At 34.5% G+C, this 12,929-nt stretch overlaps 1 protein-coding gene across 4 annotated transcripts in view; it reads right to left on the bottom strand.

The window, feature by feature from the left end:
* AKAP9 (A-kinase anchoring protein 9) overlaps positions 1 to 12,929 on the bottom strand; it is a 125,869-nt gene that overhangs the window by 20,268 nt on the left and 92,672 nt on the right. For 2 of the 4 annotated variants that reach the window (XM_064506054.1, XM_064506053.1), the window contains 8 exons: positions 12,243 to 12,281; positions 10,818 to 11,050; positions 8,627 to 8,746; positions 5,622 to 5,798; positions 5,389 to 5,493; positions 4,658 to 4,810; positions 4,227 to 4,406; positions 102 to 1,190 (listed from right to left, as the gene is read on the bottom strand). In XM_064506054.1, coding sequence (XP_064362124.1) covers positions 102 to 1,190; positions 4,227 to 4,406; positions 4,658 to 4,810; positions 5,389 to 5,493; positions 5,622 to 5,798; positions 8,627 to 8,746; positions 10,818 to 11,050; positions 12,243 to 12,281 — 2,096 coding nt within the window. The remainder of the gene's footprint in view (positions 1 to 101; positions 1,191 to 4,226; positions 4,407 to 4,657; positions 4,811 to 5,388; positions 5,494 to 5,621; positions 5,799 to 8,626; positions 8,747 to 10,817; positions 11,051 to 12,242; positions 12,282 to 12,929) is intronic. The other 2 variants (XM_064506055.1, XM_064506056.1) reach the window with 1 other exon arrangement.

Genomic DNA, 12,929 nt, shown 5'->3' with positions numbered 1-12,929 from the left:
TGCCCAGTGCTAGTCTTATTAAAAAGTGTTTCATTCATTAGTTTCCATAAAATAAATGATTTTTAGTGAAAACAATCCAAAAGAAAATGATACATAATTACCTCAAACGTCTGCATTCCTTCTTGCTTAATGTACTTTTGAATCTCTTCTTTGTGTTTTTCTTGAATCTCTTCTAGCAATTGCTGAAGTTCTAAGAGTCTCTGTTCTTTCAATTTAGCTTCCTTCTGTGCAATCTTTACATTTTCTTTTTCTAACTCCAAGTTATGATTCATCTGTGTCAGCTGGTTCTCCATCTCAGTAAGCCTCTGTGTCAAGACTGGTAATTTTGATACCATCTCATTTACAGCTATATCATCCAAATCCTCTGTTTGGGCACTCTTATTTGCTTCCTCTGCACATTTTGAAGTTGCCTCGATTTCCTGCATGAATTTCCTTTGCTCTTGAACTGCATTTAGCTGAACCTGACTAACAAGAGCAGCAGCAACCTTTTCCACAAGTGTTTTCTCCAGGTCTAGTATCTTCTTTTTAAGTGTTTCTCTTTCAACTTTGCCTTGCTCTTTCAGGTCTTTTATTTCATTGTAGGAGTGGCACAGTTCTGAATCTTTTTCCTTAATGCATGCCTGAAGCTGCTGCAGTTGTACTTCCATCTTGCTAATCGTGACTCTTGTATTTTCATCTGAGGACTTAAGCTGGGTTTGATCTAGCAATTCTATCTTCTCACATGAGCCTTCTCCCACTTTTTCAGTTTTTCTGTTGCTGCAGTCTTCCATTTTTTCCTTATCACCTTTTGTCATTGCACACACATGCTTCTCTGTTATTCTTTCATGTTCTTTTTTTAACAGATTTATTTCTTGCTTTAGCTTGTTCATTTTTAACTTAGTTTCCTCAAGCTCATTCTTTGTTCGAGACGCCTCTACATTAATGTTTTCCACATGCTTCTCCAAAGCTTCTTTTTCTGCCAGAACTGTATCAAGTGTGTGTTTCAGACTGTCAGCATCCTCTTGAAAAGCAGTGATGTCTGCAGGTACTTTTTGTTCAATATTTGCCAGTTCCTGCTGAAGCTTATCAATTACATCATTCAACTGTTCCATTTCCTCATCATTTTTTTTCTTTACACGTTCTTGATCACTTTTCAGACATTCCACCTGGGCTTCAAGCTCCTGTATATGTTCATTTTTCTCTTCAATAACCTGGAAAGAAATAAACAAAGAAATTTGTGAGTAACTATTGAACACTTAAGGTTTTTTTGCCTGGACTTCGTGGCAACAGTTTAATCATACATTGCAATGTCTTGTATAAAGAAAGAACTCTGTGAACTTCTTGATGGGATGTCTCTTGTAAAGCTTTATGAGAATAAGAATATCTTCACAAAGGATTGATGAAGTAGCCTGCGGACTTTATGAACTGCAAAATATGTAAATGAGAAAGTATTGAAAGAAGTAAAGTATTCATAACGGTCACTGAGGTATGAAACACTGAAGTTTAAGTGTTTACAATATTTTTTTCCAACCGTTCTGTCTAAATGCTCTGGCTTGCCCTTCTTACTAAAAATTACAAAGGAAACAAATGGGAATGGTCATGTCTGTGCTGTTCAATCTTCTTACGCAAACAAGGATTAATATACTAGATCTACTCAAAGGATTCCAGGGAACCAAGACTTACAAAGCTTAACACTTACAGATAGGTTATCTTGCAGTACATTACATAAATAAATAATGGGCAGAAAAAAAGCACTTGATCTTCAGGCCTACCATACACAGGTGAGAGATATTCAGCTAAATTTGTCAGACACTGTGCTCTTTACTCAGAAGTACCATCCATTCATATCGTCAAACAGAAGTATACTGGCCACAGCCAATTAAGATGGATATATATTTTTAAAAAAATAGACCTTTAATTAAATGTGTTGAAAAATACAAATGTAATATGCTTCTTCTCTGATACCACTGGAAACATGCATCAGCTGATTCTCACATTTCTTATCACAAATCTATATATATATATAAACCTATATATAACCTACATATGTATGTGTGTGTATATATATACACACACACAAGCACATGGGTGTGTGTGCGCATGCACATGTGTGTACATACAAAAGTGTGCAAAAATACACACAGGGCAAAGAGTACCCATACCACACACGGGGCAAACAATACCTAGAGCAAAAATTTTTTTTTTGTGCTATAGTTTGAATGAAAGTAGAGAGATGTGAAGTTAGAGATATTTATTTAAAAATTCATATAATGATCCAAAATTCAGTGAGAGATCTGTGAAGACATGAGGAGAATGAGAATGCTACTTTTCTGGACTACTTCTAATGACACTTAAAATTACAGGGCTTGTAATGGATGAGAATTTCCCAGAAATTTGTAAAAAGATATAACTGAGCAAATTATTAAGGTGATGACTTAATGATGCAGAACAAAGAAGCCATCTTGCATCAACTTCTAACATGAAAGAAATGAGAGGCATAAAAAATTAATGGAAAAAATTGTGTTGATTAACACTAAATTTTAATAAACAAAAGGGGCTTATCAAAAGGAGTAGTAAGACAAGTTACTAGATTCCAACTAAGTCTTAAGAATCTTACAAAAGAACTGCTAATTAAAAGTGCAGTGGGAGCAAACTCTCATTAGAGTGGAGAAGAACGTGAAAGAATCCTTTACAAAAGTAACAGTCCAGATTACACAAAGTAAGAAACTAAGTGTATATATTTTCATAAGAAAGTGCTTGAAGATCTGAAATGAACAGAACTTCTACACTGGAAATAAAAAAGGCAGAAGGAAATCTGTCAAGAATATTCAGAAAGGAATAGTATAAAATAATATCAGTTATAGTACCTAAATAGGTAAGGTAAAAGAGACTTACAGAAATATTAAGAAGAAAAAAAATGAGAAGGAGAAGAAAGAGGGCTATATGTATTACTAAAATAGCTGAGCTCTCTCCTTTTCCTTTCTATCCTTCATTAGGTTTAGACAATTAAGTAGAAGAATAAGATGACTTTGTAAAAATGATAAAAAATTGAAAAATGTAACTATATAAATTAGAAGATCTGATTTTTGCAACCAAGAACTTATTTAAAAAAAATCCACAGAGAATGGAGGAAGCTGAAAAACATTAAAGAAAAAGTGAATGAGGCATTGCTTTTCAGAAGAAAAGAACAGTGATCCTGGTGATTGCTATGTAGTCAGTGTAACAGTTTCTGCTCTTTATAACATAATGGAGTAAAGAACCACAGAAGGCAAATTAAACAGCAATTAAAAGAAAAGCACTTAGTGGGATGAAGATATCTGCAGGATTAGGAAAAGGACTGACCTAAGGATCATCTATTCATATTTAATACTGATCTCATAATGAAGCAAACAGACTTATTATTTAATGTGCTGGAAAATATAACTTAGTAAGAGGATGAAATTAAGAAAATGAAACTCTATATTAAAGAAGAAGAACCTATCATTAAAATGAATTATACCTGACTCCTGGGTATTTTTCTCAAGGCAAATGATGTAACCTTCTTCTGCTTTACACAGTGACCCCAGTAATAACAGTTCTATATTCTTCTATATTCAGTTCTATATTCTATAAAAAATGTGAGACTAGAGGCCTGTTTCTGCTGTCACTTACACCAGTGTAAAATAAGTGCTATTTCTGTTGAAATCAAATGTATTACACCTGTACAAAATGGAAGTAAGCCAGAAGAAAGTCAAGCTTATTATCAGAAAAATATATAATTTGAAGATAATAGAAAATTACAAAGATTCATCTTTATCTTATTTACTGAGATTTAATAATTTCTTGCTCTAAGTTTTTTACAAAATGCGGCAAGTTCTTTGCACATCCAGCACATTTCAAACTGGATAAAAGATGTTGCACATGTTGGTATGATGATAAAGTATTTACATAAGCCTAGGAAGCACAGAAGTGCAACTGTTCAGAAAACTATAAATACAATATGACCAGTAGGTGTCACTGAAACATAACACGCTGAAGGTAAGTCATTGTATGGAAGATGGTAGAACGAATACTGAGCTACCTAAATACTACTAAATGCTCAAAAGTATTAGAAGAATAAAGAATGAAGAAGAGTCTAAGAAAAAAACTAAAGCAGAATAATAAATAGAAAGTAAGCAAAAAGTATCCCTACCAAAAAAAGAAACAAAAGAGGAAAAACAGCTAACAACATAAACTAGGACTCTGCAAAAGATTTCAAAAGTATGTACTTTGTTGTCGGTTGTGACTTCAAGTTGCTGTTGCAGTTTTGCAATTTGTTCATGAAGGTGATCTATTTCCTGCTCCTTTTCTTGCATGATGTGAGCGAGTTTCCCAGCCACTACATGATGGTCCTTTATGGTGGCATCTTCAGACTTCTGGATAGCCAGTCCCAGTATTTCCATTTCATCCTACCAAAAAAAACCAAACCATATTACAGTTGTATATAACGTTTTCTGTACATTCTTCTATTAGTATTTAAGTTACAGGAGTAGAAACAAGCAAAAAGCATGAAATGAGAAATAATTATATGAGCTTTTTAGTATTTTGCAGTTGAACCGAACAATGCCTGAGAAAGAATTTGGGATCCTGGCTTTTTCAAGATTTTATTTGTGGGGATGAGGGAGAAAAAAAGCTCTAGGCTTCTCTGTTACACAATTACCTTAAATAATTTGTTCTCTTGTTCAAGTTCTTCCAACCGTGTAGTGAACTCCTTTCGCTGAATTTCTAGTTGCATGTGCAATTGCTGAACTTCTTCATTTTTATTTTCTAGCTCCTCTCGAAACTGTTCCAGTTGTTCCTCAAGGTTTGTGACCTACATTTCCAAAACAAATGGTAAAAAGGTATAGAGACATACCAAAAACTTAAATGCCGTAATTTTAAAGGGCAACGTCACTGTAAACTAGTTCAATATGCAAAAACAACAGAATTTGTACTCAGTGACACTCTGATATATTTGATTCTTAAAACTGAATGGAATTTAAAAAAAGACGAAAACCAGCTAAAGTCACTATGATAGTTCCAGACATTTTAATTCAGGTGTTTTATGTTACAGTTGTTTTTGATTACATGAAGAAACCAATTTAAACAACTACACCTATTTACACAGGCTTTTTCCCTATTAATGCACTGAGCTGCCCTTTCGAAATAATAAACTTTTTCTTAATTGAACCAAGTTTTGCTTCCAGAAACATTCTTGTGAGTCATGAGCACTAGCACAGACAAGAAGAACAACTATTATAGCTCGCAAGACAATTTCAAGGGGATTTGGACTCCTGTCTCTCTGATCTGTTTAGAAAATTTCACCTGTATAGTTCCTTAAACTCAATACAAAGCAAAAATTTACAATCCAAAATATCAGGGGAAACACTGAACACTTCATAGGTATTATACCTCCTTTTCCTTTCTGTCCACAGCTTCTCGTTCAGCTTGCAGTTGTACTTCAAGCGGTAATTCTCCCTTTACTATGATGGTGCCAAACTGTTTCCGTTCCTCCACCTTTAAATAAACATTATAAATTACTTATTTATTTGCTTAATGATAAGCAAATAAAAAAAGATTCATTTTCTTGAGAACAAAGCAGTGTAACAGTAGCAAATGCATGGTAATTTTAGATCAAGCAATACCTTTTGCAAGTTGTCAGCACTGATGATTAAGGCTTGTTCCAGTTCTCTTATTCTGCATTCCAGTTTCTCAATTTCTTCATTTCGTTCTTGTATATCTCTCTGAAGTTGCTCCTTAGAGAGCAAAAGCTCACTACATTTGTCTGTTTTTTCTTTTAGATGATTTGTTAATTGTTCAACCTGGTGACAATGTGGCAAGAAGATGAATATATTGTAGCAGATTGAAATGGTTTGCTAGCAGAAGCAACATTTCTAACAGAGGAAAAAAATCCCTCTTTTTTCCTGGTAATGAACCTCCTACTCTTCAGGTAAAACAAAACGCAAAGATAGGATATCATAGTCCTACACCCAAAAAATACAAATAGCATTTGTGAGGAAGTCTGATGTTCTATGCTGTATCATTTACTCTCTAGAACTGACCTTGCTCTTCTGAAGCCCTCAGACTCTCCAATGCCAAAAAATTGTCTCCAAAATCAGGTAATATTGCATCCCTATGTAGCCCATTAAAAAAAAAAAAAAAAAAGTCTATAACATCTAGGGATTAAATGCCTTGGCCTTTGAGGAATATCACAGCTCTAAAAATCTGTGAAAGGTATATTTGAAATTAGTTGATAAGTGACACAGACACCCTAAAGCTCATTGGGACTTTCACATTCAAGAGAATCGCTATAATTCAATCTCAAGAAACAAGATTTGTTTTCTTGCAGGGTTTGTTAAATAGGACCTAACAGATTTGATGGATTATATCCTTTCACTTTCTATAGCAAGAAAAACATCCAAGTAAAGCATTCTGAATCTCAGTAGCACAGATATTCGTGGCTCAAAAGCAGTGGAGATAGGAACAATCCTAGTTCCAGCAGTATTGCAGAAAAGATGAGTTAAAAATTACAGATAAGAAAGATGTGTGAGTAACAGACCCATGGTATTAGGCTTGAGGCACAGAGTTAAGACCCGAGTTGAACAGCAAGAGACATGGAAATCGTGCTTATCCCACCCAAGAAACTGATTTCAGCATTTCCGATTAGGAAGTTATGATGTAGCCAAAAGGCAAAAGAGTCAAAGCATTTCAATAGGGAGGAGAGAAGAGGACCAGAATACAAAGCTGACAGGATGGCATTATTGACATTATCTGTCCAAGAGTAACATCAAAATCTGAAGTGACCAGAGAAAAGTCCTGAGAGAAATGAAAAAAGAAAAAATCAAGTCCAGAGCAGTCTCTTAAAGATAATCTTCCCTGCAATAAGTAACCTAAAACAACAGTAAGAAAGAAACGAAGTTATCAACAGAAAATGCTCAAGACACTCGCATGAAGTAGAAGAGTATTTCAAAACCTGCGTAATTATGAAAAAATAAAGAAATTCATCTCAGAAAAGCATGAGAAATAATGAGAGAGAATGAATATTTTAAAATATTCTAAGTAACACTGTAACATCCAAATATATGATATAGTAAGACTGTGTTCCTTATTTAATAAAAATGAAATGTAAATCTAATAAATCATTGAAAGATCTGTTTATAACTCATAATTTGCCACATTCTACACTCCCTGTTCCCCCAAAAGTAGCTACACCTGTGGTGCTTGCAGACATTAGCTTACTGGCTGCTTATCTTTCTACCTACTTCAAAACTAACAATTTAAAAGTATTTATTAAAAATACCAAAATATAAATCTCAGCTAGAGCTTTTTTCATATTAAAGTATCCTTTAAATTTCCACTGGAGTACATCTGCCAGCCTTGAAACATATACGGATATATGCACATATAAATCTGCACAATTTTTACATATATTATTTGTATAGAAGTATGAGGCAATTTCTATTATGGCATCAGATTTGATTTTTTTTCCCCCTGGGAACTTTTTTTTTTAAACTTAAGAATTTTTACCAGGAATTCATGTGTTACTTGTGCCTCAAATTATAAATGAACACATAACAGAACAAACTCAAAAGGAACATCCTGGATTCAGGTAAAGTAATAGGGCTAAAAATTGTTCTCTGTCTTTGGAACACGTCGACAGCAGAAGAGTGTGCACATACTGGCAACAGAATGAAACAGATGCCAACCTACATCACAGGTGTTGGTTAACACATAGCTAGCTAATACCTGAAGATTCATTTGTTCACTGAGGCTAAGGACAGCCATATCACATAGTGCTCACTGAACACTGACTGTAAGATTTCTTACAAAGGAATGTTATTAAACTATATAAACAAGCATGAAATACACCCCTAAATCTGGGAACTTTAAATATTTTGATAACTTATATCTCTTATATTTTGATTTATGTTCTATTACGAAGTCTGTCTATGACCCTACATTATACATTATAGGACACTAAACATAGCTAATATTTAATAACTGAATTACAACAACTGAACCACCTCAGTAAGAGGACAGAGGAAAATCCACAAAAAATAAAGTGCAATAAAAATCACTAACAGGTCACCAAACTAAACCTGTTGTAAGGTGCAAAGTTTTCTTAACACGTAGCATTCACAACACTGCCACCTCTTCTTGATTTTGTCAGCTCTAGTAGTTTTCTATGGCCCCCCTGAAATTGGCTGTTCCACTACTTATTTCCATGGGCAGACTTTCACTTGCAGAGTAACTGGGGAGGTTCAAGCATGCACCCAGCAAGATACCACATCTTGGGCGAGTTGTGGAAACGTACTGAACCTGGGGAGCTCAGTTTGTTCGAATGGTGCGCTCATGCTATAAACACAATGGCACGTAACAGCAGAACAAGGTGAACTCATAAAGTAGTCCTGAATGTTTCCAGAGGCTTTTGAAAACAGAGTGGGTTTTCTAAATTAAGTTACTTCAGAGGAGCCTTTTGGAAGATACAAAGTCTCCATATATCTACAATTACTTCATCTATATGGATTTACTTTCCTGTCACATAAGTGGATGCAGATTAGGTACGCCATGAAACAGTTTCATTACAATACTTTAACAGTTTTTATTTTGTCATATATCTCCACCGAGTACAAGTAACAAGCGGTCTCACCTCTCTGGTTTGATGTTCACTGACAGGTTGACACCTCTGTGGAATCTTCAGCTGTTGTTCCAGCTTCTGTATCTCCTGCTGGAACACATCTCTCTCATGCTCTCTGTCAACTGCTTGCTCCTGAAAGTTAACAAGGCATGTGGATACCCCATTTGATTAAAAAAACCCCCATATATATATAGGAAGTGATTATATATCAGGAAGCTGGTAACAGTATGTCAGTACTTTTAAGATAGCACAACCTCTTGCAACTACCATTAAAAAATAATCTTTCACCATTTGAGGCAACAAATTTCATACTACTTGTTAAAAAATAAAAATAAAAAAGAGGACAGAACAGATAGATCCAATAGTATTTCAGAGAAACGACAGTCCTGTTTCTTATGTTCCAGGTACACCAAACAAATGGCAGAGACAATATTTCATTTTATGATTTGTTTTAGCGTTTGTCTTTTATATACCTAGCATAAGTATAACTTAAGAACAGAAATTAACACTGTGGTAAGATCGATAAGGCAACAGCAAAAACTTTTAAAATATTTATACATTGTTTGCATTTTCCTTTCAGTTTTATTTTGACCAAGTTCAGATGTTTTATCTCAGTCTGACATTTGTGAAACACATTTTTCTACAGGAAGTGAGGCCCAACTGGTAGCATCCAGTGAAGCATCACCCTAAATGCCACTTTGTAAAAACAGACAAATCTTATCAGATGCATTAAAAAAAAAAAAAACAGCTGATGCAAAAAGGAGTGCTTCTGTCTAGCAACATAACATTTTACAAAAATCCAGAAAGCTGGAATATTACATCCATCTCCACAAACTGCAGATGTAAACTCTTCTGCTTTTGCAGGACAAACAGAAAAATTCTAATGCCTCTATCAAAAATTACTCATCTCAGTAGTATGTAACTCTCCAATTCATACTACTGATAACTGCAAACCATACTGCATTTATAATTATGGCACTTATAACAGTAATTGTTACTTTTGAACCTTGTCCTATTATGACACATGAGTTTCAGAGAGAAAAAGTGTTTTATCTGTAGGAAGTGAAATAAGGCAAACCCACTCAGGCTAGAGAGAAACTGGTAAGACCTTTCCTTTAATATTGCTTAGTAATAAATAATGCAGAGGCAGTACCACAGGGTGTGATACTTATTACATACGAAATCACTTTATCCTATATGTAGCTACAGTAACTGGGTTTGTACTTGAGAAAGCACAGAAAAAATAGTTTTTTCCCAATGGTAAGGTAGGACACAGCTTAAATGGGTTGATTTTCCTTCTGTAGGCTAGCAGAGCACCATACGGCTCCATAGGTAGCCAATTCACATGGCTCTCTGTTTTTGGTCACTAGATTCGTGAAGACCCCCTCACAAGATGATCCACAGAACTGACATGCTCTGGAGGACATGGTGTCTACACACTATATTCTAGTTCCTTTCTCTCATGAGTAAGATTTGGTCTGCACACTGTCCCTTCCAAAGGCACTCCTTCACAAGGAGTTCCTTGAGCTTGAGAAGACCTTGAGCTTGATAGGAAAAAAGAAGTGGGAAAGATAGCTTTTCCTGAAAATGGGGTAGAGTTAAAAAAAAAAAAAAAAAAAAAAACCACTATAGACAGCCTGAGGCAGGAAGAAGTTGGGTACAATGAAGGAATAGCTGCCACTGTGAATAAGGGACAAATACATATATTATATAGCTGGCTGGAAGATGCAGCTTTATATTTGGAGATGCATTCTTGGGAGCTATGAAGGAAATCTATATAAGAAATTTATGGAAACTATGCTTTCAATTTCCAAGTACAGCTGAAGTTGAATACTTAATTTCAGTTGACCCTCTTGAAACCCCCAGCTTAAGCTGCTATAAAACCAAAGTCCACAGATGTTGTTAATAATGGTCACCAAAATTTTATATTTTTAATTACCTTTTTAAGTTTCCTGTTATTGTAAACATTTAGAAATTTTATTAAGTTACACTTAAAAAGGCAGAACAGTCATAAGCAAACATCTCAATCCAACTTTCAAAACATTCATCAAATTCTTGTCCTGGTACCTATATTTCTGTTACTGTTATGTGATGCTCAATATTTGCTCAAAGTCTAAAAAAGCTAGCATTAGCTTTTGAATCAAAATTGAAAACAGGTGCCCATCCTCCTTCATAAAACAATATGAAAAAAAAAAAAACTTACGTCCAGAAATTTTCTTGTTTTCTCAAGTTGCTTCTCCAAAGCCTGGTTTTGCTGCCTTAAGTCCATTAGTTCTGCATTTTTTTCTTGTTCTAGCTCCATGAAACGATTGACCTGTTCTTCTAAGTCTATTTCCAAGACTTTCACTTGCTTCTGGAGGTCATCATACTCTTTTTCTGCTTGACGCTGTACTTCAATTTTTTCTTTCATTAGCTTTTCTGTTTCCTCCAGCAATTCTGGTTATAATAAAGGTATAATACAACTTCTTTTAGATTAAGAATAGTTAGCAATGTTATGAAGCCAAATCACTCCCCAAGGCTGTATGTATCCATGCTGTACTCTGAAGGATGTTAACTGGTTTGGGTTTTTACTATTTTTCCTTTTTAGAAAATATATTTTCCTCTGAAAAATAATCAAGGTAACCACCAAAAGCTATACAAATTCATGTTAAAATTACTGTCCTTTAGAGGACTATTAATGAAGTTGTATCAGATCACTTCACTGTCCAAGTTTCATAAATGGCATAGAAAAGAAGAACGGAGTGGTTCAATCTACAGCTGGAGTCAGCACAAGGGTTAACAATGAAGAACAGAAAAGTCAACCCTCTTCTCATCACCAGTGTCAGTAAAAATAATCCACTCCCAGTCTTTGTTCTTTAATGTGATATATATATATACAAAATTGTACAGAAACATGGAGAGACTTAGAGAGGTTACCAGGCAGAGAGAGAAATTACTGACCTGTAACTGCAACTTTGTAAAATCAGTGACTGCAAGATGCCTAATTCTGAATCCACATGAAATGCTGACAAGTGTATATAGTAAAGCCCCAAACCACTCTATTAAGATCTTTAAGCCAAAGCCCCTTGAAGTACATATCATGTGAACATATGCACCCATTGAGGTAAAAATCCAAACTGTAAAGTGCAATTACATTTGAAGAATCTTTAAAACATGATTGATATTTAGACAGATACAATACAATTTACTTTCACTACAGAAGAAAGATCCTTTGGGCACCATCATCTTACATCGTATTTAACCAATTTTCATTTTTAGGTAACCATCACATACCAACGTAATACATCATTTAGTTATCATAATGAATGACTTCGCCATATTTGGAAATAAAAACCAAAAAAAAAAAAAAAGCTACAAAAGATATCCTTCCAATACCATCTGAGCATCTGTAATTCGTAGGTGAATAAGATGATGGTTATTGATGAATCTGCTTATTAGGCTTAGAAATTGTAAGAAGTGTTGTTAGCAAAAAGTAAAACTGAATATGAAATACAACATCAAAGCTGCAGGCCAGTAAGAATTACAAGTAATGTCAGTAAGCTGAAAGCCCAATAATCCTGATTAACCATGTCAGTACGTGTAAGTCTTCCACCCAATTAACGATTGGCCATGCAATATACAAACACACCTGCTTGGGAAGCTGCATCGACTGCAGCATCTACTAGGCCTAGGAGAATAGAGAGAGAGAAAACAAAAAAAAGAAGCAAAGTAATTCACATGCCAGCTATAGTTTTCTTGTGGTGCAACAATGTAAGAGAAAATGAAGCCAAAGATAGATTGTGGCATTTAATGACAAAGTTGTTGAGATAACTTAGGGAATGCAGTAGGTTATTCTTGTATGCATGACATAAGTGCATATATATATATAAAATTTATAGACTTGTTCATTGTTACTGTTGTTATACATGAAAATGACTTAAAAATTATTTAGAAATGTAAGACATAATTAAACTGGGCTCATACACAAGGACTCTACCAAATAAGAAGCAACAGGCTGTTCTTTGTTATACAAAATGGATTCAGGAAGTTGCAACTACACAATAGGAAGTATAAAATATTTTGAATACACATTCAGCAGTCTAGAAGTAACATTATATATTGCAATAAACCTTTAGGTATGAAATAAAATGTTAACTTCACCCTGCTATTTACAATGTAAGTGCTGCAATCCTAGAAAGTTCAGCACTGCTTACCCATCACTGTCCTAATTTTCTTGCCCTCTCAAACATAAAATGTTAATTTTAGTTTTCAGTTTAAGGAAAATTTAAAAGATGCATTTACTTCAGGAAGAGAAATGATTTTTTTGAGTAAGCAG

This window comes from Dromaius novaehollandiae, chromosome 2, assembly GCF_036370855.1.
Source record: "Dromaius novaehollandiae isolate bDroNov1 chromosome 2, bDroNov1.hap1, whole genome shotgun sequence".
Classification (NCBI taxonomy): domain Eukaryota; kingdom Metazoa; phylum Chordata; class Aves; order Casuariiformes; family Dromaiidae; genus Dromaius; species Dromaius novaehollandiae.
This window is presented reverse-complemented; position numbering and strand designations above follow the sequence as displayed.